Consider the following 26478-nt stretch of genomic DNA (forward strand, 5'->3'; position numbering starts at 1 on the left):
GTTTTATTAATGTAAAGTAGTCATCATAAAGAAACACAACTGTTAGATTTACAGTCTCTTTCTGTTTTCTAACATTTTAAAGGAGATGGAAACTACTTTTTCTGTCTATAATACAAACACTGATTCTCCCTTTATTTGTCCTTCTGTACTACCTAAATTCAGGACAAAGTAAGAGAGAACAAAAATATATAATCTCGGAATTATTACCGTGAGATTTTAAATTGGTGTGAAACATCAAAGATAATTTACATTCCAAGCAGTGCTGCAATGGCAGCTGCACATGATGTAAATATGCGGTATAATCAGTGATTCAATACGTAGAGTAAGACTGGACTTTGCATTTGACAGAAATCTGCTACCCAAGTAACTGAGAAGGTATTAGTTCACTGTTAGGGAATCAACAGATGAAAAAGGCTGGCTGGTTACACACAGGTAGGTTCTCAGAGTTTATGTAAATCAACACATGCCACAAAAAATACTGTGTCCTTAAGTTTCTCTTAGGAAAAAAAAAATACTTCTAAAGATAGAGAAAATAACTAGAGTACCTGTGAAACTGAAGGCAGAATATAAGTGACCTTAACTAGCTTTACCTCTAGCTCAGTAAGCTCGTCTTCGACAGTTGCAAGACACGTGACTACAGACCACAACAAACATGTCTTTCCCCAGAAACTCCTCCAGAATTCAATCATTAGTCACTCAATACTTCCTCTGTTCAGCAGTGAGTATGTATTTAATCGATTTCAGTAATTCTCTTCTATTCTTTTCCATCTCATCTTGAACCCATAAATAACTTCCCATCACTAAGCATCTTGTGGAAGGAGATCCACATCTTGGGTACAATCTTAGCTTGTTGTGGCAAGAACCACTATTTTAATTTGGTTTGAATCTGCTGGTTTCATTTGATGCCTTTAGTTCTGCACTGGTGAGGCCAACAGTCAGTCCCTATCCATGCCACTTTTTCTTTAGACCCTTGTCATATCCTCCTTCACTCATGAAGCTGAACTTCATGAACTTCACTCATGAAGCTAAATTATTTTGTCTGTCTGTCCTGTCTACAAACCATTCCCAACCACTGATCATTTTTTCTGACCTTCTCCAAATATTTTCCATTATGCTATATACTTATGGAAGGAATTAGAACATCAGACACTTTAAATAAAGGGTCATGATAACATGATTTCTACTTTGTCATCTATCCTTGCCTAAACCACTATAACTTCAGATTTGCTTTATTGATAGCTACCGAGAATTGAGCTGATGTTTTCTACCATATCCTGAGGTCTTTAACATGAGATGTAATGGCAAGCTCAGAGTCAGGTATTGTGAATGTCAACCTGGGGTTTGTTTTTTCCCCTGTGTGCATCACTTAAGAGTTACCTACACTGATTTCCACCTGCCATTTTGTTGCTCAATCATGACATCCTCTAAGATCCTTTTCAAATTCTTCATAGTTACTTTTCATCGTTAATAAAAACTTGAAAAGAGTTCAGAGGACAATAGGGAGAATGGTTACGTAAGAAAATACAACTGAAAAAAGAAAGATCAGCTGAACTGATGTTCAGTCTATGGTTGGACTCGATGATCTCAAAGGTCCTTTCCAACCATGAAGATTCCAAGAAGATTCCATGATTCTATCTACAAAAGTGACGGCTTATGAGGGAAATGATAATCAAATCGGGGACAGACTTTTTAGTAGGGCCTGAAGCAATAGGACAAGGGGCAATGGTTTTAAACTAAAAGAAGGTAGATAAAGACTAGATATAAGGAAGACATTTTTTATGACGAGGGTGGTGAAAACACTGGAACAGGCTGCCCAGAGAGGTGGTAGATGCCTCATCTCTGGAAACATTCAAAATACTAAAAAGTCTACTGCTAAAAAGGGAGTAAAATCTGGTCTCTAAGTCTACAGTATACTGGACATAAAACAGGAGACTTAAATTGAAGGAAAAAGATAGAAGAAGAAAAAGGAAAAAAAAAACAAAAAAGACTCAAATGAGGCACCAAGTCAAGCATCCTAATGAAAAGGTTAAGAAAACTCTGGAACAGACCACTTGGGAAGCACTATGCAGGAGTCTCCACTACTGGAGGTTTAAGAACAGATATGACAAGTGTCTGTCATGAATTACAACAGGAAAGCTGATCCGGTATTGGTCACAAAGTTAGACAAGTTGAGTCCAGACCTTCATCACCTTCAGTGTCCTTTCCTCCGTGCTGTTTTCTAAAATTTTATAATAAAGAAACACCACCATGACAGACTGCTGAGACTGGCATATGATTAACATAACTGAGAGCCAGAATATACATATACATGGGAAAACTATCTAAATTAATCGCATGTAGATCCTGAACGTCAGTGCTGTGACTACCTCTGAGAACAAAACCAACCTATTTTTACTTGCATTGCTCACCAGACAAATTAATTTTAGTATCTTGCTTACATAATAAATCAAATGCGTTGATTTAAAAAGGAGTCTAGCTTTATACAACCATGTAATTTATTGTTTGTCAAGGGAACAAATTAGACCGACCTTACAACCACCAGATTATTATTTCTTTTGAGGAAAACCCCCCAAGAATTACTAGCAACTTGCCACATGACATCTCTTTGTCTCCACTGAGCATTACACGATTTCTATTTCAATATACTGTTAATTTATACTTCTCAAATATGATTCTTAAAGCTATAGCAGTGTAAATATTGACACTGTTTGTCTCACGTAGGCAATAAGGGGCAGTTGTGCTATGTGGCTCCAGAATGCTTCCCTCTGCGTACCAGTACTGCCAGAGCACTGGTGAAAGATGCCAGCAGCTCTGAGGAGACACCACCATCAATCTGGACTCTCATATATGAACCAGTTTTCTCATTGCCATGAGAAAAGAGTGATAGGTTTATTTTCAAGCTACACACTAATTTAAAGATAGCAAGAACCAGTCACATAAAGAAAACATATTCTCTTTATGCCCTGCTCAAAGGGCTCTAAATCAGTACAATTCTTATGAGAATTACTCAAAATGTAGTGCTGTTATTATGCTCATGAAAAGGCATGGAAAAATGATTACTCACTTAAAAGACAACACAAATTCTCTCCTAGTCTTTTCTGTTTATCAGCTTTTTAGTCACTGTTCTTCCTCAGAGCCCTGTGCCCTCCTGCAGCTCCTTTCCTAGGCCTCCGTCCTCCCCACTCCTTGCTGCATCCCGAAAACACACCCCTGTCAGGATGCTTTACATAGTATTTTGTGCATACAGATGTTTACATGAATAAATATACATGAGTAAATAAAGTTACTAAAAGATAGTTGGGATGTTTTGTCAAAATTTTGATTTTAAAAATCAGTCTAGACTGGATCAGCAGATAAAAACCAGAAACCACTTAACTAAAAGCATCTCTCAGACCCAAGTTCATACCAACTCCCAACAAGTTGGTCTCTTTCCTTTAGTTCTCACAGAACAGGTGCTTGCGAATACCTAATTACAGCTGACAGGGCAACTACTTTGCATAGTGTTCCAACAATACAGTGGGGGCCATTATCAGTCTTGTTAAACACGATCATGGACCTCATTCGATTGAAAAGAAAAGAACCACTTCCTGAGGTCATCCATTCAGTCAAGTGACTCCAGTTATTCAGCACTGGTGCCCCAAGCTGGAAGAGGTATCAGCTTCGAGTGGAGACAATTTCCCCTTCTGGAAAGCTGATACTGCCAGGAGCTAACATTGCTGGCTTCTCCAGAATAACAGATGGAAAAGATCTCCTTTCATTTGCACCTCCCTGTGGCTAATCTCTTTATTTCACAAAAGATTCAGGGTGTAAATGGGCTAACAAAGTTTTTGTTTGGTTGTTGGTTTTTTTTTTTTTATATTAAGCCAGTTAAAAGACACATGTATTGCCTTTAAACTGCATCAAACCCCAAGAAGCCTTTTTTGTTTTCCCCTCCAAGTTTTATGGCCTGCATTATACTCCTGACAGTTAAATCCTTCAGATAATTTAAACACTGAATCCAGAACAGGTTTCTAGAAGATACCATAGCGCGTTGTTGAAATTACTCCAAAACATTTAGAATTTAATGGAGGGTTATATTTCTACTACAGAACTCCAAGACTGATTTTAAATTACAACAAAAGATTATCACTCTATTAAATGCTGTAGTGGTTTCCTGCAAGAAGAAGAATGTGTGAAAAAAAGCCTGGCCTGATATACTAGCAGACTTTTTTGCAGTGTCTGTGGGTGGTATTGAGATATTGGTATCTTTAACAGCTATTGATCAGCAGCTGTTTACTGCAGAGAACGGAGCCCCTGTGCAGGCTTCTTTCCATATCTCTATTTGAGCAAGTACAGTTACAGCTGCTCAAACCCATGCAAGTTACTTTCATTCTGCCTTTCATTTAATAAACTGCAGAAATGAATCAGCATTTTTGAAAATGGTCTAGAACTGTACATTGAAAAGGCGGCCTTTGACAGAGCACATCCTGCAATCAGACATATGCAAAACTCTACATCCACATTTTTTTGATTGCAAAATACTCAGATTGGCCTTTTGTCTAGAACTTCAGGAGCAGACACATCAACCTATACTTGCAAGTTTATCCTTACAGAGCAGTATTTTTCTTTACAAGTCAAGTTAAAGCTGTAATTCCTGAGCAGATCAGCATGATCTGATTCAAGAACGTCGAGGGTATTTATTCACCACAGAAACTTAATTTATGCACCCAATACAGTGAAAGTCCGATACGAAAAGGAATGAGACTAATTACTCTGATGTATCCATGTCAGGCATCAGCGCTTACGTATAATTCATCAGAAGCTATGGCTTGAGAATATCTACGCAATTGCTTTAAAGATTAAAGGTTTGATCTAGCATATGTGTATTTTTGTCTACAGCAAGTTAGAAGTGAAGTACAGCTGTTTAATCATTTTCATAACTAAACTGTGATTGCTGCACAGAATATGTAGCAGAATTAATGAAACTAACAAAATTAGATGCAAATTAAAAACCACAAATTATGAATCTTATCTGTGATTAATTGTTCCAATATTTAATTATCTTTTTTTTCACTGCAAGATTGAGTGCATCCTGTATCTTGTTTATGCTTTTGTCATAAGGTTGAAAGCTACCACAGGCTGGGATATACGTTCCATATGCACACAGAGGGATTAAGCCCCCGCTCAACCTCTCTTTGATCAACTGAATAGGTTGAGTTCTTTAATCTTCACTTCATAAGCCTTGCCTAACAACCTCTGGATCATTCGTGCTCCTCCTTTGAACTCCTTCCAAGATTCCAAACATCCTTTTGAAAGCATTTATCTGATAACAAGATATTCTAGGACAAATTGTGCCAATGCAGTCGAGTATAACCCCCATTTTCAGTTGATATTGCCTTTTAGGCCAGCATTTTTTTTGTCACACCTTAGCACTGAGTTCAGGTTGAGGTGGTTATCTATCCACGACAGCCTCTAAATCCTAATATTCTATTACGACGAAAGAGTGAAAAACACTACTTCAAAATAAGCACATTGTCCTCAGGAATCCTGCCTGGAAAGTTAAGAACCAGGATATTTATTTCTTCCCTTCCTTCCTACACTTCCCCTTCATTCAGTACATGAGTCATTTTTTATTAACAATACTTAATAATCTTAAGTTATTTTTATGGATAATATATAATAAAATAAAGATTGTCGTACTGAACAGACTATTCTGTTGTAAGGTGATACCACAGCAGTTACTATACAAAAACCACTAAGGAAAATATATAACCCTGTAGAAATTATGATCCATTTACACATAGAGAGAAAGCAAGCATCTGGTTAAAAACAGCCTGTTCCATTATTTTAAAGAAAACACACCCTTTCAGTCAACAATAGAGGAAGAGAATTAAAAAAACTCAACTAAATACCCAGACTAACAAAACTCGCGCAGGCATTACACAACATTAAGATGGAGGTAAAAAAAATGCTTGGTCAAGTCAGTCTTGTTGGATGATAACACGTCTTGTTCGGAAACATCAAGATCTTACCCATAGTGAGCATCTTACCTGTTTGCGCATGACATCCGTAGCTTGCATGATATAGCGAGGAGGTAGCCCGTGGCTGCGAGCCAGAATGATCGCCTGCTCCAGGGTAACACTCAGAGTGCACCTGCAACAGATGACAGAAGTCAGCTAGCTCCTAGTAGTAGTTTCCTTAAAATAATTGCTTTCAGATCAATTATCTTTTTTAAAAACATTATAAATAAAAATACTGTAGTAGACCTGGCCCCCTATCCCTCCCTCACCCATGCAGGCATTAGCCTGAACACTGAAATGTTTCTTAATTAGAAAAATTTTGAGTGTAAGAAGTGCTCCTGCTGACTTACAGACAAATGCATTTATTTGCCTTGTTTTGCTGCTGTTTAAAAAAAAAAAAAAAAAAAAAAAAACAAAAACCAAACAAACAACCAGTAGAAAACACAACCCAACTATGGCTTGGCAAGTGCATGAGAGAGTGACAACTCAAGGAGAAGGATTTTTTGTAACTGTATAAATCCCTTTCCAAGTGGTTGCTGCACACCTTATCTTATCTCTCACCCTCCACTGCTCATGCAGACCCTAGCTTTGGGACCAGGAACCTGACCTCTTGCCATTAATTTACCTTGGTTATTCTGATGGCACATTAGTGCAGTTCAGTCCAAAATTAAGAGACATTTACCCCTTTCAAAAAATAAAATAAATAAATAGGGCATTCCTTCAAATAAACTGTTGTCTCCTGCTTTGCCAATCCTTTTCAAGGAAATGCTTGAGGAGAAAAACGGATCATGGTACCACAACCTAATGAAAAGGCTGTAATGGCTCTGTCAGAGCAACCAGGAAAGTTTCAGAGCTAAAGATCTTTCTGCAGGACAACCTGTCATCGCACCAGACAAGAAGTAGTAGGGAAAGTCATTTTGGACATGCCATCCGATTTCAGTTGTCATGGTGAGAATGAGGACAGATAGATGGTTTCTCATACAACCAAGACCAAAGCTGTAGAAGACGCACAGATAAAGGCAACAAAACTGAGTAGAAACAGGTACTTTTTGAAAAGCGCAATGTGTTTGAGGGCTGCTATCACCCAAGAGGTGAGAGTGGCTGCATTCTGCACCAGTAAGCTGCTAGATGATTTTTCTCCTCACAACCAAAGTACTGCAATAATCAGATCTCTTCAGCCAGAAAGATGAGGTGTACAGAAAACGATCCTACCTCAGCAGAACCTGACAAAAGCTGCATATTTCAAGTTCAAATAATAAAACTAAGACACACGGTTAAAACGTACTTTTGAGTAGCCTTTTGGCAAAATCCTGACCAAAAGATTCTGCATAGATTACATTATGCACACAGAACAGACAATATGTTTCAATCAAACACTCATCTTGCTGAGCAGAAGATCTGTAGGAGGAAAAAATGTGTCTGCGCTGATTTTCTCACTGAAAAAAAAACCCCACCCTGACACGTTTTAAATACCGCTTAAGTAAATTTATGGACTGTAAAAAGTTTCACAGTAGTGAGTGTAGAAGATATTAAATTTGATCTGTAGCTTTATTAATGGCCTTTCATTAAAAATTTATAAGCTAAGTGATTTTTCCTTGGTAATGAAATAATTTTTATTCCCCAGTTTCTTGTATACACTGACCTCAGAGTTAACTTGAAGCAAAAATCTATTGGTCTTTTGTGTTTTCTGTTTGATTAAGGTGCACAGTAGTTAAATATTAGACTAGAAATTCTAAACACTGTGCTTTCATCTTGTCTTTGAAAGGTGAAATATTGCACAAATACAGTACATGCTCATATTTACCAGCATCATAATCTAAACATCTAACCTTCAAGACCAGACCGCAAAGGAAGCTTTGTCCCACTGACAAGGGGAAAAAGCAAAAGTATCTGAAATCTAATTTGACACATGTAATCTAAGCCAGAGAAAAAGGGTAAAAAGTCTCTCTGTAGGTATAATAGAGGTTAATGGGCTCCAAGCTCAGCTTTCAGCCAACCGGTTACTGAGCCAGCTCTCCCATAAATCCCATCTTCCTGGAACCTAAAAGTCTGAAAGAACAGAAAAATCATATTCTGCATGCGTGAACCAAAACGAACAAAAGGACCCCCAAAATGAAGGTCAGCTTGAGGAATGAGGTGCAAACAGTAATCTTGTGATCGCAAAAGACTGCCAAACTGCTCACTGTCCAAAACCTGATGAAATGGCTGGTGATTACGGACATTATGAGCCATCTACACTTTGACAATGCCAACCGTGATTCAGAAATAAGGTTGCCAAGTGTGTACATAAAGACAGAACCGGAGCGGGAAACGCAGAGACAAAGAGTGAAATGGCATAATGAAGATTTCTTTTAAAGGCTGCTATGAAGCTAGGCAACAACTACAGTACAGTCCTGAAACAATGGGACTAACATTGAAGATCTCACCTCAAGGCAAAAAAGAAAAGTCATTCTAAGGACAATATTTTAAACGTATCCTAGCAAATTAGTAGTGAAGACACTCAAGATGACAGCAGTGATGATGATGTTAATTATTATCAGACCTCTTTAATAAAACATTTTACATTCGAGGTGAAGTCCGACAGTAATGCTGGTTAGATACATCCAGTGTTTCTTTTAAAAAACATTCTTAATCATTAATGCATGTTAAAAATGTTAAAATAGCATCAGTGGCATGGCTGCATTTCAATATACTATTTTCTTAGAAATGCAAGTTAACATCGCTGGACTTTGTGTTTCTCTTAAGGCACGTAAAAGGTTTGATGAATGGGGAATTAAAATTACCGTTTATGGCTTTTGTAATTATGAAATAAGGTTACTACTTTCCAAATACAAAAAACAACACTCAAATAGCTTCATTTTTGTTGAATACTGAGTCCTCTGATAAAACTGATCATATAAACCTTCCACGGTGCTATGCTGAACCGACTCAATAGCAAACATGTATTTACATGCTGGTGCTTTCTCCCAGCCCTTCAAATATAGTTTTTGAATTACTACATATTCCTTATCACAATTCAAACCGCTCTGAAAACCAGCTGTGAACGAAACAAACACACACACAAAACATCAGATGGTAACATGGAAACGCCGTAACTGGAATTACCTCAGCAATAGGACTGCCAAGCACAGAAAGATGAACCAAATGCAAATTTAAACCAATACAACTTGTACAATTTCATGAAACAACACGAAAGCTGGGAATTCCTCATATGGCGAGACTGTTCTGGTGGTCTGAGCAAGGTTCAACATCAAGGACTGCCAGCAAATAAGCGCAATATGTAATAATCCACCCTTCTCCCCCATTTTGAGAGCTGATGAGCAGATGGTATTAAAGTTTACAAAGCAGTTTGGAAGCAGTTCTGACCATTGAAAGTATCTGGTCATTTGGATGCAATCAGCCCAGACAAAACAAACAAGGAAAATATTAGGGGAAAAACTCCTTCAGTGTTCTCATAACGTTCTGCTATGGGAAGTATAAATCCCAAATCCATATATTATACAGTGTAAACAAATCAAAATCTGTTCTCACTCCCTCTCTTTTCCTCTCATCCCTTCTTTTATGCCAGAAAAACAAAAGACCCGAATTCATCATCTCAGAATTTATGTCAATTAGAATCACAAATTCCCTGCCTTGACAGATTACAGCAGCAAGGCAGCACAGACATTTGGCTTTCCCAGCACAACTGGGCTGAGAACTCCTCATTTCACCCATTTGGTTTCCAAGAACCAGAAGGGACTGCAGCTGCTCCCAGCCCCTGCCTGCTATCCCCAGTCTCTCATCAGTCATGACAGTATTGATGTGAAGATTAAATACAAACTTTCAAACATCTTCTGGATCAGACCATCCCGAACAAACGAGGTTAAATCATTTTCTACCATGAAAGTCCATTTCTTTCTGACTGGATGTGATTTTTACTAAAGGGCAGTAAAATCGGCTGGATAGACATACATCTGCACTGAAAAATTGAGTTGTAACAGAGGAAAACAGATTGAAATTTTCTAAGAAATGGATTACTTCATGACAGCTTGTTTAATGTCACCTGGAAGAAAAAATAATTTGAGTTCATGTACACTACCTACAGAGCTGCCACTCAGCAAACTGTCTATCTATGTTACCAGAGTAAAAGGAATCTAAATGACTCAATTCATTCTCAGGTTTCAGTTAGGATTCCGGCCATCCTACATCCAAAGATGCATCAAAACATCGCTTAGAAAAATGCCCTGAATAGAAAAGATGAGGTGAAACAAATTGGTTTCGTAGTTACCACCGTCAGAGATGTTGAAATGAATTATGCTCTGGCTATGTGAATAGGAAAAAAAATACGAAAAGGATGCATATATGCTTAGTCTAATTAAAATCTAAAGCTTCTACTTAACAGGTAATTTAATGCCATTATTATTTTAATTACTTTTGTTTCTATATTTCATAAGCTGATCATACCTATATTTGACCACCTTTTAAACCAATTACACTATTAAGTATTCATTTGTTTCTGCTGTCATTTAAATTAATGCTTATAGAGCAGCTATTTTTTATGTCACTGTATGCAGCAATTAAAAACTTTAATACTAAGTAAGTCAATTTTGGTAAAAATTGTGGGGGGTATTTCTCTATAGTGATTGCTGGGTAATATGTATTGATTCTAATGAGAAACCCAAATAAGAAAATAGGTCATGATAAACTAAAAAGAAGGGAAAATGATCTTCAGGACTCTAAGAAATAAGCATAAAAAGTGTAGACAGGTCTAACTGAAGACTCCCCAACAATTTCGAAGCTGTTCTCATTGTGGGAATACGTCTCAATGCAAGTAAAATTGAAGTTTGCATTCTCTGTGCCCATATACTGAATCTTTGCTGAACAGAATTTCATCTCACAGGGAGAGGAAAGCTGGGCCTGCCAATATGTATTAAAGAGAAAACGCCCAAGAAGATCATACTTTAAGCTACAGTATTGTATTTTACAATTACAATAAAACTCTCCTGGAGATCAGGACTCAGGTTCTGTCCCTTTATGAACCTTTGTGAAGCAGAGATGTTCCCAGTGTGGAAAGACCACTACTTTAAAGTCAGCCTTGGACTGAACCCATCCACTAAAGGTTAGTCCCAAACTTCTTTTGCCAAAATATAGCAAGCCATTACTCTGCACATATATGTATCCCATTATGACGGTTCAGTAATCATAAACAATGCTTCAAAAAGTGACTATGTGTGGAAAATATTACACCACCACACGGAAATGGATAGTCCAAGGTTAAGGGGACTTCTGCCATGTATCCATTAAGCATCAGCATGCACAGGCTTCTTTCACGAGAGGCACCGCTGTGATTACGTAGTTGCACAAACCTCAAAATAAATACATCCCAACTCCTGTATCAGGCATGCATCCGCCATTCCACGGTAGGATATTCAAACCCAGATCTACCAGGTATTTTCAAACACAAGCTACCAACAAAGTTCTGACTTGCTAAAGTAGATGGCATGAACTTATCAAACTAGAGAATCAGCCTTGGGAGGTAAGTATACATTAGCCATATTTCGGACCTAAACTTGGTTAATGACTTCTTTTGTAGTTTACGAATATAGTTTTAATCAGGTTTATTAGAAGCAATATTAGTAATTTTCAATCCAGAAGCATGAAACATGCAGCAGGTAATGATGGCTTTTTTTCTTGTAGTTTACTTGGAAGATTACTATCATCCAATCTGTTTCTAGAAATTAAATGTGACTTCTACCTTTTCTAAAACAGAAAGCTTTTCAAAGAACGATGAAAAAACTCAACAAAAACAGCACTTCTTTTCACTGTACATCTGCCAGTGCACAGAGCATCTTTTTAGAAACATTCTTCTTTTAAGATCTTGCCACCTTTAATCAGCTGGAAATGTTGCAAGGAGGCACTTCCACCATTAAATATTCTTTTTTTGATGAAAGACCAGCATTTTCAAAAGATCCAAAGTATCCCATGCCTTTTGTTTGCTCAATCTCAGTCATACTTGCAAAAACAAACAAAAAAAATCTAAAGTCAACTGAAACCCCAGCCATTATCTCTTGTTCTGCATAGAAAGTCTTTCACATTAAAAGCTTCTTCCCATGTAAACAAACAAGTAAATCTGCTGGAAAATTGCAGTTTACTTCCTGTCTTATAACAGTTCAGGTTATCCACTTAACTCTCTTCCACCTCAGAATTTAAAGAAGATTTGGATAAGTTTTTAATGTCAGACGGTTTGAGAGGATCTTTTGGGGTTTTCTTTTTGTTTTGTTTTGGTTTGGTTTTTTGTAACGTAGCAGTTTTTGTAAGGAAGAATCGGATTCTCCCAAAGACCTGGACTGCAGATAAGGTGATGCTGCAGCAACTGAAGCATGACAGGATGATTCTACAGAGCAAGGTGATGGAGTTGTGTGTCAACCCTGCTACTAAATGTCTATCCTGGTCCATCATGTTAAAAGGAATCCAAATAGAAAAAAAAGAACACCTTAAAATCCATACTAGTAACAAGTTAGATCCATCTTATCTGTCTCAGTGCGCTTTATGCACTTCTCTGCATTTTCAGATTGCATTTTAAAAAAAAAAATACAGTGCCTCAGAATTTAAATATGCAAGAGAACTCTAAGATTATAGTCCTTCACCTACATATTAGAGATGAACAAAGCAAAAACGTACCAGGTTGCCCATGAAAGGTAAATACAGAACAAAACAAAATAATCACTGTACAAACAACCTATTTGTGCTAAATGTCTTTTTTACATCATCTTAAGACAAATTTTCATATATTTAGCAATTACATAACTGTTTTCAAATAGTAACCAGCACAGAATGAAATACTCTACTATCCTAACTTATTTTACAAAAACAGAAGTTTGTTTATGCCTCAGCAAGTAAGGTATCACAAAAATACACTAACTGTAGACAGACATAGCAAAATTGCCTTTTAAAAAAAGAAGGGCATCTTGACTAAATGGGAAGGTAGCAGGACTAAAAGCACGGTTTAGACCAGATGGCTGGAGAGGAGCAAGGATTCGTTTTTCAGCCTGTGCTGACCTGCCTCCTCAAAGTAGTCCCATTAATCCCAGAAAGCCTTCTTATTGTGAAGATAACAGCTTGAGTACAGCTGCAAAAACTTCAAGGAGACTTTTTTTGTTGGTAGCACACAGTCGTTGAGCTCAGAACTAAATTCCTAGAGAAAATTTCTAAAATAATCTAAAAGGAAGAATTCTTACGATAGAATGTCTAAAATATAAGGTCAGAGTACCTATTTTTCACCTTGTTTCATTTGATTCACTGAAAGGGAGTTGGCCATGACGGACAGCTTATGGTGCCACTCTGCTTTGCTATGTAGAAGATGGAGCAGGTTTAGCCGGATTGCAGGAGCTGTGCCAGCGAGAGGAGACAGCATAATCAACCCTTGGCAAAACCTGCCTCATCATTCAGCCCAGCGTCTGCCAGCCAGAACCCCACTGCTTGAAGGATGGTAACACTAAGGAGAGACTTTCTGCAGAGGAAATTAAAATTCCGAAAAGAAAATAAGCGAGGGATTTTTTTCTGGGCTTCATCAAGATTATAAAAGACTTCTTTTCTCTCAATCCTCCAGGAAATGCAAAATTTTAAATAAACTTGGGATTTGTTTCATTTGGATGCTTTAAATGATTCCTTTGAGCCTGGAAAGCCTATGGTCCCCGAATAGACTTCTGCAGATGCTGCACCTAATTTCATTTTGGCATGGAAAGAGGCTAGGACATGTCTGTGCAGTGCAGTCTCATTCCTCTCCCTCGAGCAGGAGCTAGCATCATGATTCAATAAAATTTAAAAGTGCCTTTCATCACCTCCATTTGTGCAGAGTGACTGCAACTTCAAACGGAACGAATACAAGTAAAGAAAGCAGAGCATTGTTTACAGGGTGACAGCTGATTGGCAGGCAGAAATATAATTATGGATGATAAAAAAGGGAAAACAGAAATGCAAACTATTGATTTCTTGGACTAATTTAGAGCTGTGTTCCTGGTGTTGATCAAGAAGGCACGTTTGCTTATGATAATCCGAGGAGACTTTGTAGTATTCATATGTCACTTAGGACAGTGAAGTGTAAAGGGACTTATTTTTCCCCTTCCTTGTTTTTATGGTGATGGAAATATATTTGAAAAGAACTGCTATCTGAAATAGATATAGGATTTCAGGCTGTAATGTAAATTGGTAAACATATTGTCGTAATAAAAATCAAAGCAAAACAATCACCAGCAATTCAAAATCCCCAGCATTATCTTGGATATAGGGATGAAAATATGAACTCTGTCAAGCTGTTTTAGCCTACTGCAGTGTAAAAAGCAATTTAATATGGATCACAGAGAAGTCAGAAACCAAGACACTGCTGATCCAGAGATCAGCAATCACTGTCAAAGCAGACAAAGCTGCTGTTTCATAGTTCTTGGCCTCTTCTGCATTGGACTGCCACCCAGCACCTCCCTCCCAAGATATCTGGGATTTGTTTCTGGTTAGGAGGAGGGGTGGCGGACCTCCTCGCCCCCTGTCAATCCACGACACTTAAGTTGAGAAAACACAGAAAGGGCTCTCCAGTCAGTTCATTAAGAGACAGATAAATTCAGTGAGGGAAGGTTCATATATATTTTGTCTAAAGTCTATTAAATATACCTAAATTCTGACAGTTTAATGGCTTGCTCAGTTCCCACTCCCCATGAACAAAATAAAGATGCTGATCAGCAGAGCACCCTGTACTTTTCCACAGACTCTCAAAAATTCTCTCCTATTAGAGACCAACCACAGAAAATGGGCTAAAATTAGGGTTTTTTAAAAAAGAAAGCATACAGGAACCTTACTCTGAGTTGTTTATTCTTCATTTTTAAGCTGGCAAGACTAATCAGTGAAGAATATATTTTCAAAGTTTAACCTGCAAGGACAATTCACATCTTTCCCCCATCTGCCTGCCTGGTAGCATCTGTAGATAATCTCAGTTTTCAACTCATTTAATATCTGTAGCACAGTGTTAAAAACAGTTGTGAGTCCTTGGTCTGGGCCTACAAGATGTGAGTTTCTGCAATTGATCGCAATCAAGCACACTTCACAGCATTTAGTTTCTAAGAACACAGAAGGCCAGATACACTGCTGAATACAACCAGAGACAAATATCCTCTCACTGAAAATCAGTAGCTTGCACTCTAAAGCACTAACTTACAATTTAAAGAGCATTATTTTGCAAGATTATCTGCCCTGATTAAATAATATTCCAACAAATAAAAGAATTAAGCCTTCAAGATTGCAGGCAACAAGCATCTATGGCTGCAGGACCTGATCACATCCAGCATCTTATTCTTTCCTCTTTTGTTCTCCTCACAGGATTTCATGGTGCTGCAAGACAGTTTCACTCTACAGATCAGCAAGGGGAGCAGGTCCACAAAAACACAGCAGAATTTAGCAGTAGAAATGTCGGGAACAAAATTCACCCAGCAAGCCTAGTAGCTGGCAACAAAGCAAGCTTTCTATCTGGGCAAAGACAATTTCAGAATGCCAAAAAAGCAGAGCCTACTTAGTGCCGGACTGCAGAGATGAGGCCCAGGGAGTCCAGAAAGAGAAAAGCGCAGACAAAGTGACTTTATATGACTGAATTCTAAGGAAAGACTCCTTCATCCATCCAGTTTGTATGCACAACAGTAACTTCAGGAAACTGCTGTTAAAAAAGACTTCCTCAGCTTTTACCACTTTACAAAAAAATAATAGGACAAGAATCTATTCTAGTCTCTAAATATATGAGTTTTCTTCTGAACTTTTAGAAATTCAGGGCAAAAACTCTTTGAGTACCTATAAAATCTCAAGTAATGCGTTCCTTTTTCCTGGAGGGCCTATCTTAAAATGTCTCTGATAATGCCAAGAGCTGATGTTTCTTTCTCTGAACAGATGGTAGCCACGAAGGCCGTATGAGTGCACAAGTGAAGTAACCCTCTCTTGTACAAAAGCTCAAATGGACTCGCTGTAAAGCAGAACTAGTCTCGCTTTAGATGAAAGTGTTTTGCGCCTTTCCTTTATACAAATAAGCAATCTTGAATCCTTTAACATCTAGGTGGAAACCCACACGTATCACATTTAAACCCGATTCCTGCTGCTCATAATATAGTCTTGAAATCCAATATATCAGTTTTCTAATATTTTGTGGTTTTAAAATATATTTAAATAGACATTTAATAGTTTATACCTTTGGCTTATCCCTAGTTTTGAGCAGAAATTTGACGAATAATTTATCTTCATCTAAGAACAGATCACGTTCAGAATCAAGCATACCAAGCCACCAAATTATTCTAAAAAATTTATAAACTATTACACTGTGGCGTAATAGTTTATTGGGGCTATTAAAGTTGCTCTGACTTTATTCTTAAACTATAAGAATTTTCAGCAGAAATATACTGGCAAATTCACAACTTAATCCATGAAATCATAATGAAATCCAGAGGTAGACTTTTTCAGCTTTGTAAAAAAAAAAAAAGTCCATGCTATGTAGTATTTCCACCTTTATCTGATACAGTGACTAGTGTTAAATAATACAGAGGTTTTTCGTTATTGCCTAAAATTAAGTACAGTATACAGCATGCTATATACGCTTGTATCAACGATAGAAAGTAATACAAATAGTCTGTTGCAACTTCTGTTAAAAGAAATGGCAAGCACTGTTTTTATACAATTTAATTGTGTTGGCTACATACGGAGCTTTTCCTGGTTTTCATGCCTGGTAGCTGCAATTAAGGTTATGACACTTACTTCCCCCCCAAAGCACTTTAAAAGAAGGATTTTCATAGATCAAAAACTAAGGAACATATTTTTAACATTGCTACCTGTAATTCGCAGTTTGGAATTCTTACCAAAATGCAGATATTTAGCATCAGATTGTTTTTTGGTTTTTTTTTGGCTGCTGGGTTTTCCCCCCCCCCCTCTACAAATGTATTCTTTGCTTTTTTGGTATAATGTACAGAAATGTTGTAATCTGGCCAGCTAGAACGTAAACATATTTCTGCCTTTGATTAATATCATTACGTACTAGAGAGCTCTATAATGACGCTATCGTCATACCTACATATGTCTGTTGAAATCTCTTAGTGTTGATGACAAAGATTGGTTGATTATAGCTCAGTTCATTTTTTGCTACTGTATTAATGACAGCAACTGTTCTGCAGGCTGAACTTCTGGTCATCCTAAGGCACACCTGCAAAAATGCGCCTCTCTTCTGTTTTGTTTTTTTCCTTGAAACAAGCTCTACTACAATTCCCCCCAGCTTACAAAGCAAATAAAAATTTCAGCATTTCTTGCCTGTATTAAGAGTTTAATATAGTATGTGTTATTCACCTAGGAAACCTTCCTTTTTCTGCTTTAGCAATTAAGATTTCTGCCTTTTTCTGACTGGAATGAGGAACAATCCATTACAAGTGCACAGACTAAAATCGTACTGCTCATTTCTGTCGATCACTGCAAATACGATTCTAGAATTTCACCACAGATCTTTCAAGTGTGTTAGATATTTAGTCTAAGATGTTAGATATTTAGTGTTAGACCTCTCTATAAATAAAAAGCAGCAGTCTCCAACCTGCAATGACTGAGTGACTGACTGAAACAAAGGGAGGAAAAGAAATTGTCATACCGGTGAACTCCACTGTTGCACATAATGATGTGACAAGCTCCAAGCCTGCTACAGAGTTCGGAAGACACTGAAAGCAATCCAACTCCGGAAGCACTGCACGCAGTGTACGCGCAGGCAGCAGTGCGCTTGGATCGGATAAAGGACCCGATCAGTCGGTAAAGTTCATCCAAGCAATTGAGAGGCCTCATCAGCTGCAAGAGAGGAAGAGAGAGTGAGATATTTAAATATTTGCTACTGGGAGCACACGAAATGCTCTTTTAGAGCAGATGGAGCAGCAGGGCTGGTGGAGAAAGCCGAAGCCAACTTCCACAACATAAATACAGAGCACACAGTCTTCCGTTACATGACCTATGACAACTTTTTCAAACTTTTGAATTCTTACCATCACTGACTGTTTCCTTCCCAGTCCTGTCTACAGAAGTGTTTTTCACTTCAATAGACTGAATAGACCCATCAGTGCCATTCCCATTAATGGTACTGGCAAAGAAGGGAAGCCATGAAGAGGCAACCTAGAACTGTACGCGTATACAGGAGGGATGCCAAGACTGGTTAATTGACTTGCTGAGAAAATCAGCTTATCATTAAGACAACACTGTCCTTTATTTATGCAAATGTCTAGTTCCTAATCCTGACTAACAACATGGAAAAAGAAAAGTGAACAGAAGTGACAAAAACATACTACAAAACAAGAACAGTTAACTTTGTAGCGTGACTTAAAATAATCTCAGCATTATCGTACAGAAAATAAATGAACTGCCCAGTAAAGAAGGCAGCTTCAAGTGGAAGGCTGCTTTCAAAGAGGGACTTCCAAGAGTGGTCTAGCAATGATAAACATCATCTCATGGTGCTTAGTGTAAAGGAGACATTCACAAGACAGTTTTGCAGACCTCATAACTCCAAATTCCCCATTCTCGTTATTCCAGAAACACTTAAAGATTCCAGCAAAACCCCTCGCTACTGAAAGAATAAATCTTTTGAAAGACAGGTTCATTCCCTAAAGGGCAATTAGGGAAATGGCAGCCTCACTTGCTCCTATATGAAGCTTACTTCATTGGAAAGCATAGAGGTCAAGTAAATCAATTATAACATCCAGCATATTTAAACCTGGGCACAAACAGATTTAACTTTGTTTAGGTCCTATTGGTTTAACTTGCATCCATTTAAGTTGATTCTAGCTGGTGCCATTTACTAGTGCAGAGCTATGGAGAGCAGAGCAAAAGGCACACACAAACAGATCACGCACTCTTAGCTGGCTCCAATTGCAAATAAATGCATGAGCTTAACCTAGCATCCCTTGGTCAGATCTGGATTATGATATGCTTTTATCTTGCCCTTGAACTTTTCCCTGAAATAGACAGGGAACAGGTTTAGGGGTAACAAGCACTTCACCTAGAGCTAAATGTCTTCTGCTGCCCCTGTGACTGCTTAGAAAGTTCCGTTGTGGACTCACCAAGGAAGGAGAGGCACAGGCACATGTCCTCCTCCCTCACGTGCAGTCCAGCATGGATCCAAGAAAGAGGAACTATCAGTCTGTTAACACACACGCTGGATGATACTGACATAAAATTTTAGTCTGTCATAGTGCTCAGCTGGTGATCGCTGTATTTCTCAAGGCACAGTAGCTCGATCACTTCTGAAGGCAGTGTAGGCAAGACCATAGGAACTTCTTTTTTCCCCTCTACTGGGCTGCAATATGGGCATTAACTCTCCAACAATGGGAGAGAGCATTAAATGAATTTTCATAGCCCCTGGGATCTCTCAGTCACGGAGGTTTAAAGACAGATGAAGGCATTTGAAGAAAGCCTAAATGAGGAGGTTCAGAAGAAAGCCTTCTGAGCAGGATGCTGAAGGAGTATTTAATTTGGAACAGCGCTTCCAGTTTTCAGAACAAAGAACTTCCGCCTGCACCTGCTCTCCCTTCGCCCTACACTTCCACTGCCAACGTGCTCCTGGAGCAATTGCATTGCTCTGACAGCACGGTGAAAAAGGAAAGCTACGGTTCCCCCTCTCAAATACAGTGATGCCCCTCAAGCCACACCTTTTGATACAGAACCAGATGGCACCACGTACCCCTAAAACCCAGGTGAGACAAAATGCTGCAAGAGAGCTCCTCCTTTCCCTGCCTCCCACCCCAGCTTTAAATAATTCATTTTTTTTCAATGGAATTAAGAAAGGCTCAGGAAAGGATTACAATAACACAATGTGTAACATGCAAAGTTTAATTAGGTACTTAACATTTTTATTTACCTTATCTATATAAGCCGCTTTAGATGTTGAATTTGGAGGCAGGTTTGATTTGTCCAGGTAGAATGCCCTGAAAGAATAAACAGAATAAGGCAAAAATGGAATATATGTGACTATTCTTAGACATCATCCTAAAGTTGGAATTTTTTTTTTTTTCCCCCCGAACTTCATGCTAAGAGAGGATCAAGGAACAATACATGGGTAAATAGGCACTATCACACTTTCTTTTAAAGTAATAAGGAACATCTTTCGTTCCGGAGACAAAAACTGTCCCTCTGCCCTTTGACAGTACAGTGCAAAATTTTAATGTCTAGTTAGTAGAAAAACTAGACCTGAAAATGATTTTCACCAAAGCTATCCATGAAAAGGTTTGTGGCAACAGTCTAGATGTTAATAGTGACTTTGGGAAACTTGGCATTTGAACAGTGCCTGAGTCTCACGCGCTACAAGCTTTTTTATATTAGCTGTATGTAACTGCAATAATGTAAAGCCAGAATCCCAAACATGAAGCACAGCACTGACACAGGAAACATACACAAGCTCACAATATACGAAGAAACCACCACGCAAAAATGCTACAAGGGGCAAATATGCATCATACAAGAAAAATGGCATTTGCAATGTGTGTGCTCATGCATGTGTGTGCAAATAAAAAACAAACTGCCTTTCTTTACAACTTCTTTGTACACACTTCTTTGAAAATAAATTAGTGCATGAAAGGAAAAGCCAAAGTAAACTGAAATTTGCCTGCAGAACACAAATGTGATAGAGAAAGCATACTTACTGTATCACAATTATCTATTGTGTACTAAAGCTCATCAACCCACATTCTCCCAGCTCCTTTTATACCCTTTCGATTATCAATGAATAGTACTAGAAAAAGTTCCTATAAAACGGAGAAATGCAACATGTGTTGTTTTCAAAGACAAAGGTTGGCTAATTTCTGCGTGGCACAAAGGAGGGCTTCTATGCTATCCCTTCTCTCTTAACCCAGGAAAATTTCCCTTATTCAACACCAGAGAGGAAGAGTTTTAGCAAAGAGCACACAGGAAGCACGGAGCTCTTCTCCTGTCTCTTTCAACTCAGGAACCCTAAAGGAATTTTTTTTTTTTCTTTCTACCTTCTAAGTAAATTAATTGCTTACTACAGATGAGCTATCATAAAACATCTCACAGGCAGAGGAAATATCTTACATATCTCTGTGATAAGATCAGTTTCTCTGCCTCTGCAGCATCGCTTAAGAAAAAAAATAATAAATTATTGTCCCTGCCCATGGCAGGGGGGTTGAATCGGATCATTTTAAAGGTCCCTTCCAACCCAAACCCTTCTGTGATTCTCTGATAACAAAACTCATTCTGCTGCTTGAAAAGCTCCAAAAACCTGCTGGGGCAGCTAAAAATAGAAACACCTGGTAGGCTTTCCTGCCTGAGTGAGGCATTCAGTGAGAACCAGGCAACAGCTAACTGCAGCAGTTCTGGCCAAGGCTGAAATAAAACAAAACAAGAAAAATCCCACTCAACTAGAGAACGCGTAGGGGAAAAAAAAAAATACAACAAAAACCCCACAACCCAAAAAACCCCAAACAAACCAACAACCAACCAGTTTCTCCAGAGGAAACCTCAAGGCATCACTACGACCCAGCTCCACCGCCTGTGTGCAAGGAGCAGACCTTACTGAAGGTCACAGCTGAGCCACGACCCAGGCTGGAACTATGGAGTGTGGGAACTAAATCTCAGTGGCAATAAAATACGAAAATAAACACTGAAAAGAATGCATCCTTGCATCCTAGCTGTAAAATGACAGGATCACCTGGATCCTCCAGTCATGAAAACATTCATTCATATAACATACACGGGTACAAACTGCTCTCTCCCTTTTTTTATGATTTTATCCATGAGTGAAGTTATTCTCATTGTTACGTAGTTGAAGGGCAGGGGTGCAGACTGCAGATTTGAATAGCCTCTTATTCTTCAATAATCTGGAATAACTGAGCTGATAAAAAAATCCATCCACCTTTAACTCTAAGTAGATTTTGCTTCCCATAGCTTTGCAGTTTGGAAAAGCATCTTCTCCCAAACTTAAGGTTTGAATTAATCCCCTCGGAAAGCACAGTAAAGCTAATCTAGTTCTGTTACTCCATTAAGCCTGTTGCACGATCCAGAATGTACTCTGAGTCAAAGGAAGCTGGAGACTATTGGAAGGAAAAGAGGTTTGCAGAGAAAATTACTCATAAATCACTTTGAGTGGCCACAGCGCATAAAAGCTACCTCGGCAGCAACAGACCAACCTTTTTCTTTGTTAGCAAAGCTAAAAAACAAAGCATCACCCTGCCATCCACTGAACATTATCAGACTGAAAGCTTTTATTGTTTTTTTCCTGCCATGCTACAGGAAAATCTGCTTCATTCAGAGTCTGTTCAGCACTCCTTTCTCTTTGGACTGTTATTTCCGCAAATTCGGCTGCATTAAATGAAACCAGAAACCAAATATAGAACAGTACACACATTAATGGAGTACACAGAAAATAATCAACTCGGGGTACAAAATGAAGCAACATGGACTCTAGAATGGGCTATACAATTATAGGAATTACTCCATTAATTCAGTCAATTATTCATTAACCTAAAGAACAAACAAAAATCAGCCATACACAACATTAATTTTAAACATCAAAATATCCTGTTACAAATGAAACTACTTCCCCCCCCACAATCAGATAACACTCCCAGATGTTTCTCAAGTGCTTTATTTTTATTGCTTTTCATAAAAAGTGTCTTCAGTATTTTACAGAACATGACAAACTGTGGACAGCATATAAATTTCCAAAGCACTTCACTTAATTACTAAATGCTTGTTAAGGTCCTTAATCATATTTTATGGGAAAAGTTAATGGCAATCTTGGCATGGTGCCCAATATAGACAATATTTTCTAATCCATTTGAAATGCACAAGAATGAAATCATAGTTCTTTGTCTGTAAATGTGATGCTGGTTCTGCTTCTAAAGGTCTTTCAATTTCTCTAAACTGTAGCAGAAAAGCTGCTCTTTAAGAAAAGGTAGAAAAATCCAATAGGCATTAAAACTACAGGGGGTTATTGCTGTGTTCCACTATTGTAAGATATCCCCTATGTAAAAATGTCAAACATTTAGACAAGCATCTCAAGGAAAACTTGCACTGGTAACAAACATCTTAGGGTACAAAAAGAAAAATCTACCACGAGATTAATGTTTTCCCAGAACTTGAGTACAAGGGAGATGCAGAAGCATTGATGTTTTCTTAGTGAAGCATTTTACAGGGTACCCTCCAAAATTGACCTGAACATGTAAAATCCTGAAAATTTGAAATATTGAAAATTGAACCCTAAGGAGCCTCCAAACCTGTAGAGACGCATGTTCCTGAGTAACTTTGTACATGCAAATAATTCAAGGAAAGCCAAGTTTCTAATCTTACTCTTAGCTTGTTGTTCCAGGAAGTCCACAGGGTTATCCTAGATGCTGATCATCTTTTCTTTGAAATACAAGGATAGTAAAGAAGTGATTGGAGTGGCTGAGGGTGGGAGGACAGGTAATTGGGTTATGGCATTCAATAAAGGCAAGTTGCTCTAGGAAGACTTTGCTTTGATGTTATAGCAAAGAAGAATTTAGTCTTTTATATTTTCTTCATCAATGTGCTATACATATAAATAAATTCATACTGCCTTCAACAGAAGGATGGAAATGTATTTTAATTCTACTTGATTTTTCAATCCTTTGGTCACAAGATCATGTAGATAAGTATGGTCAACTCCTGAAAGGAGGTTGTAGCAAGGTGGGGGTCAGTCTTTTCTCCCAAGTGACAAGCAATAGGATCAGAAGAAACGGCCTCAAGTAGCACCAGAGGAGGTTTAGATTGGATATTAGGCAAAATTTCTTCACCGAAAGGGTTATCAAGCATTGAAACAGGCTGTCCAGGGAAGTGGTTGAGTCACCATCCCTGGAGGTCTTTAAAAGTCGTGTAGATGTGGCACTTAGGGACATGGCTTAGTGGTAGACTTGGCAGTGCTAGGTTAACAGTTGAACTCAATGATCTTAAGGGTCTTTTCCAACCTAAATGATTTACAATTCCTGGCTTACTCCATGCACAAAGTGACAAATCAGCTTTTGACGATCTCTACTATAAGTTTAAGCAAACAGAACTGAGGACTGTAAGGTAAGACGAGCACAATACACAGAGAAAAGTGGAGAATAATTAGATTCAGTTATGCACAGTAATACCTACAAGTGGGGAGGGGTGTTAAGAAAATTTCAAGACCTGAAACTTAGGGGGTTTCTTGTCAACTGTCTGCTTTAGTGAAATAGACTGGGAGCATACCTGGGACACAGACTTTCAACACTGTAAAACTGAATTCCTAAGACTGGGCTCTTAAACTGGGGGAATGATTCTTCAGAGTGCTCCTCATGTTCTTGCAAGCCTGCAGCACCTGGCTAAACTACTGGTCTCCCACCAATTTAAACTCTCTCCAGTCTGTGAAGAGGGCACATTGAGAAATTGGTGTTAGGATGAATACAAGTATCTGAGGCGCAAACCAGCAGGCACATCACAGCCTTACTCTTGTTATAAACACACAAGCAGGGGACCATAGAAACGTGAGGACAGAAAGGCATGGATGAAAAAAAAAAAAAAGGGAAAAAAATACCATGTAACACTGCCCACTTTTCACATGCTACATTTTAACCCCTGTTTTTCCAGGAATCTCATCTCCAGCATCTCCACCTACTTCCAAGATGACTTGAAATATCCTATTTGTGATGTGAAAGGGAAGTTCTTGGCCCACAGACCAATTACAGCTGCCCTCCTACTTCTCCCATCATTATCCAAAAAGCCAAATCCACACTGAACCCATTAGTACTAACTAATTGCTTCCACATTTGCCTTTCAGACAGTAGATGTCTCCTTTTAGGCTCTTGATATTCCAGACATGGAATACAGTGTTAAAAAAAAAAAAAAAGACAACATGCCAAATAGTCATTGGGTGGTCAGGGTTTCTACTCCAGCTACGAGCTGTACAAGCTGCAGGCTTGGGCTGGATTCCTGTCAGGGACCAGCAGCGAAAGAAATGTCTCCACCTCTGATCACTGCTGACGCACGTTCTCCAAGTTTGCAGAGGATAAAGAAAGCAAAATGAAGCAGGTGTCCACCTCAGTGAGCAAAGACTCGGTATATATAATCTATCAAGACACGTAATTTTTCAATTTCAGAACACTACCTATAATAAATACTGATGATACTTCGTCAAAAGTCTAAAGAAACGATGAATTTAACACTCACAGAAAGAGCATAGCACTGGAAGAGAAAAAAATACAAGCTAAATTCGAGCCAGCTGGCAATATCTTTTAGACCAGCTAGACAAATTTAATTTACTTTGTCCAGGATCTCTCTATTCCCTCTCTGGTCTTGCTTCACTTAGATGCAATGAATCTTAATTTCTGTTCTACCTAAAATGCTTCTCATTAAGTTCATCAGGAGACAAATTTAGTTATTATTTCCTTGTTACGTCCTTCAGAGTGAATGCTTAATATTCAATCTCTCCTTCATAAAGATTTTGCATTTAGAGAGAGTTCAGCCACAATTATCTAGTTCATTTGGAACCAAATTTTAAAAATCTAAGAGGCATTAGATTTCCAATTGTTATAGTCATATAAACTACATGATACATTTGTGTACGTAGTATTGCAGTCCAGTTTTACTGTTGCTTTTTTAAACACAAAGCAATGTATCAAATACCTAGCGTTGAAAATAGGAAAACAGTTTTCACCTGCTTTATAAATATCCTGCTGCACTGAAAAGAAAGTATTTTCACAGAATTACTCTCTGAAACCTACAGTTCTCCTTGGGTTACTCTTTTCTGAATTTGATGGCAATGACAAAAACCGTTAATGTTGCTCATTAACATGTCACTCTCTAAAGTGGCTAGACATGAGGGAAAGGAGAGCAAGACTAAAATCACAGGACAACAGCGGCACAAGGCAGAACAGCATAAGCTTCTTAACCACACGAGAAATTTGGTTTGGAAAAGCTTTCCACTGGAAACAGCGAGGGAAGGAACCTGCTGGTTTTGAGGTGGATTTTAATGCATTTATTACAGGAATTGACATAAGATCTGGTCTTTGTGATAACACAGGTATTATCTTGAGGACCCATCAGTTTGTTCCAGAGACAGACGAGCTCTTTCTTTCATAGGTAATTAACTATCCCTAAGTGGATATGTCCTTTATGTCATTGTATCTCGTTTATACCAAAGCAACTATTAGAGAATTTTAGTTCAGCCTGAAGCCATGAGTGCCATCACATCTATTTTCTGCTTTGACTAAATTATACAGGATATGGAAAACATCAGCCTGCCAAGAAGCCTGCAGCTTGAGAGGCTGCTGTGCGCATATACATGCGTGTATAAATAAAAAAGATGTTATATTCCTCAGACAGATTTTGTTCCACGCTTGCATAAATCCTAGAGACTGAAATAGTTTCCTTTTCTTGTTTTTTTTAAAAATGAAAGGAAACAAGCAAACCCAACAACATACCTGAATAAAGAATTAAATTAAATTTGCCATCATTCTGTGGAGGA

General features: G+C 38.2%; 1 protein-coding gene across 1 annotated transcript in view; it reads right to left on the bottom strand.

Annotated features, from left to right (window-relative positions):
• The window catches only part of PREX2 (phosphatidylinositol-3,4,5-trisphosphate dependent Rac exchange factor 2), a 186678-nt gene that overhangs the window by 12717 nt on the left and 147483 nt on the right, over positions 1 to 26478 (bottom strand). Inside the window, exons 37-39 of the mRNA XM_054192997.1 lie at positions 19879 to 19945; positions 17632 to 17822; positions 6030 to 6132 (exon numbers count right to left, since the gene is read on the bottom strand). Coding sequence (XP_054048972.1) covers positions 6030 to 6132; positions 17632 to 17822; positions 19879 to 19945 — 361 coding nt within the window. The remainder of the gene's footprint in view (positions 1 to 6029; positions 6133 to 17631; positions 17823 to 19878; positions 19946 to 26478) is intronic.

This window comes from Rissa tridactyla, chromosome 2 (assembly GCF_028500815.1).
Source record: "Rissa tridactyla isolate bRisTri1 chromosome 2, bRisTri1.patW.cur.20221130, whole genome shotgun sequence".
Lineage (NCBI taxonomy): Eukaryota > Metazoa > Chordata > Aves > Charadriiformes > Laridae > Rissa > Rissa tridactyla.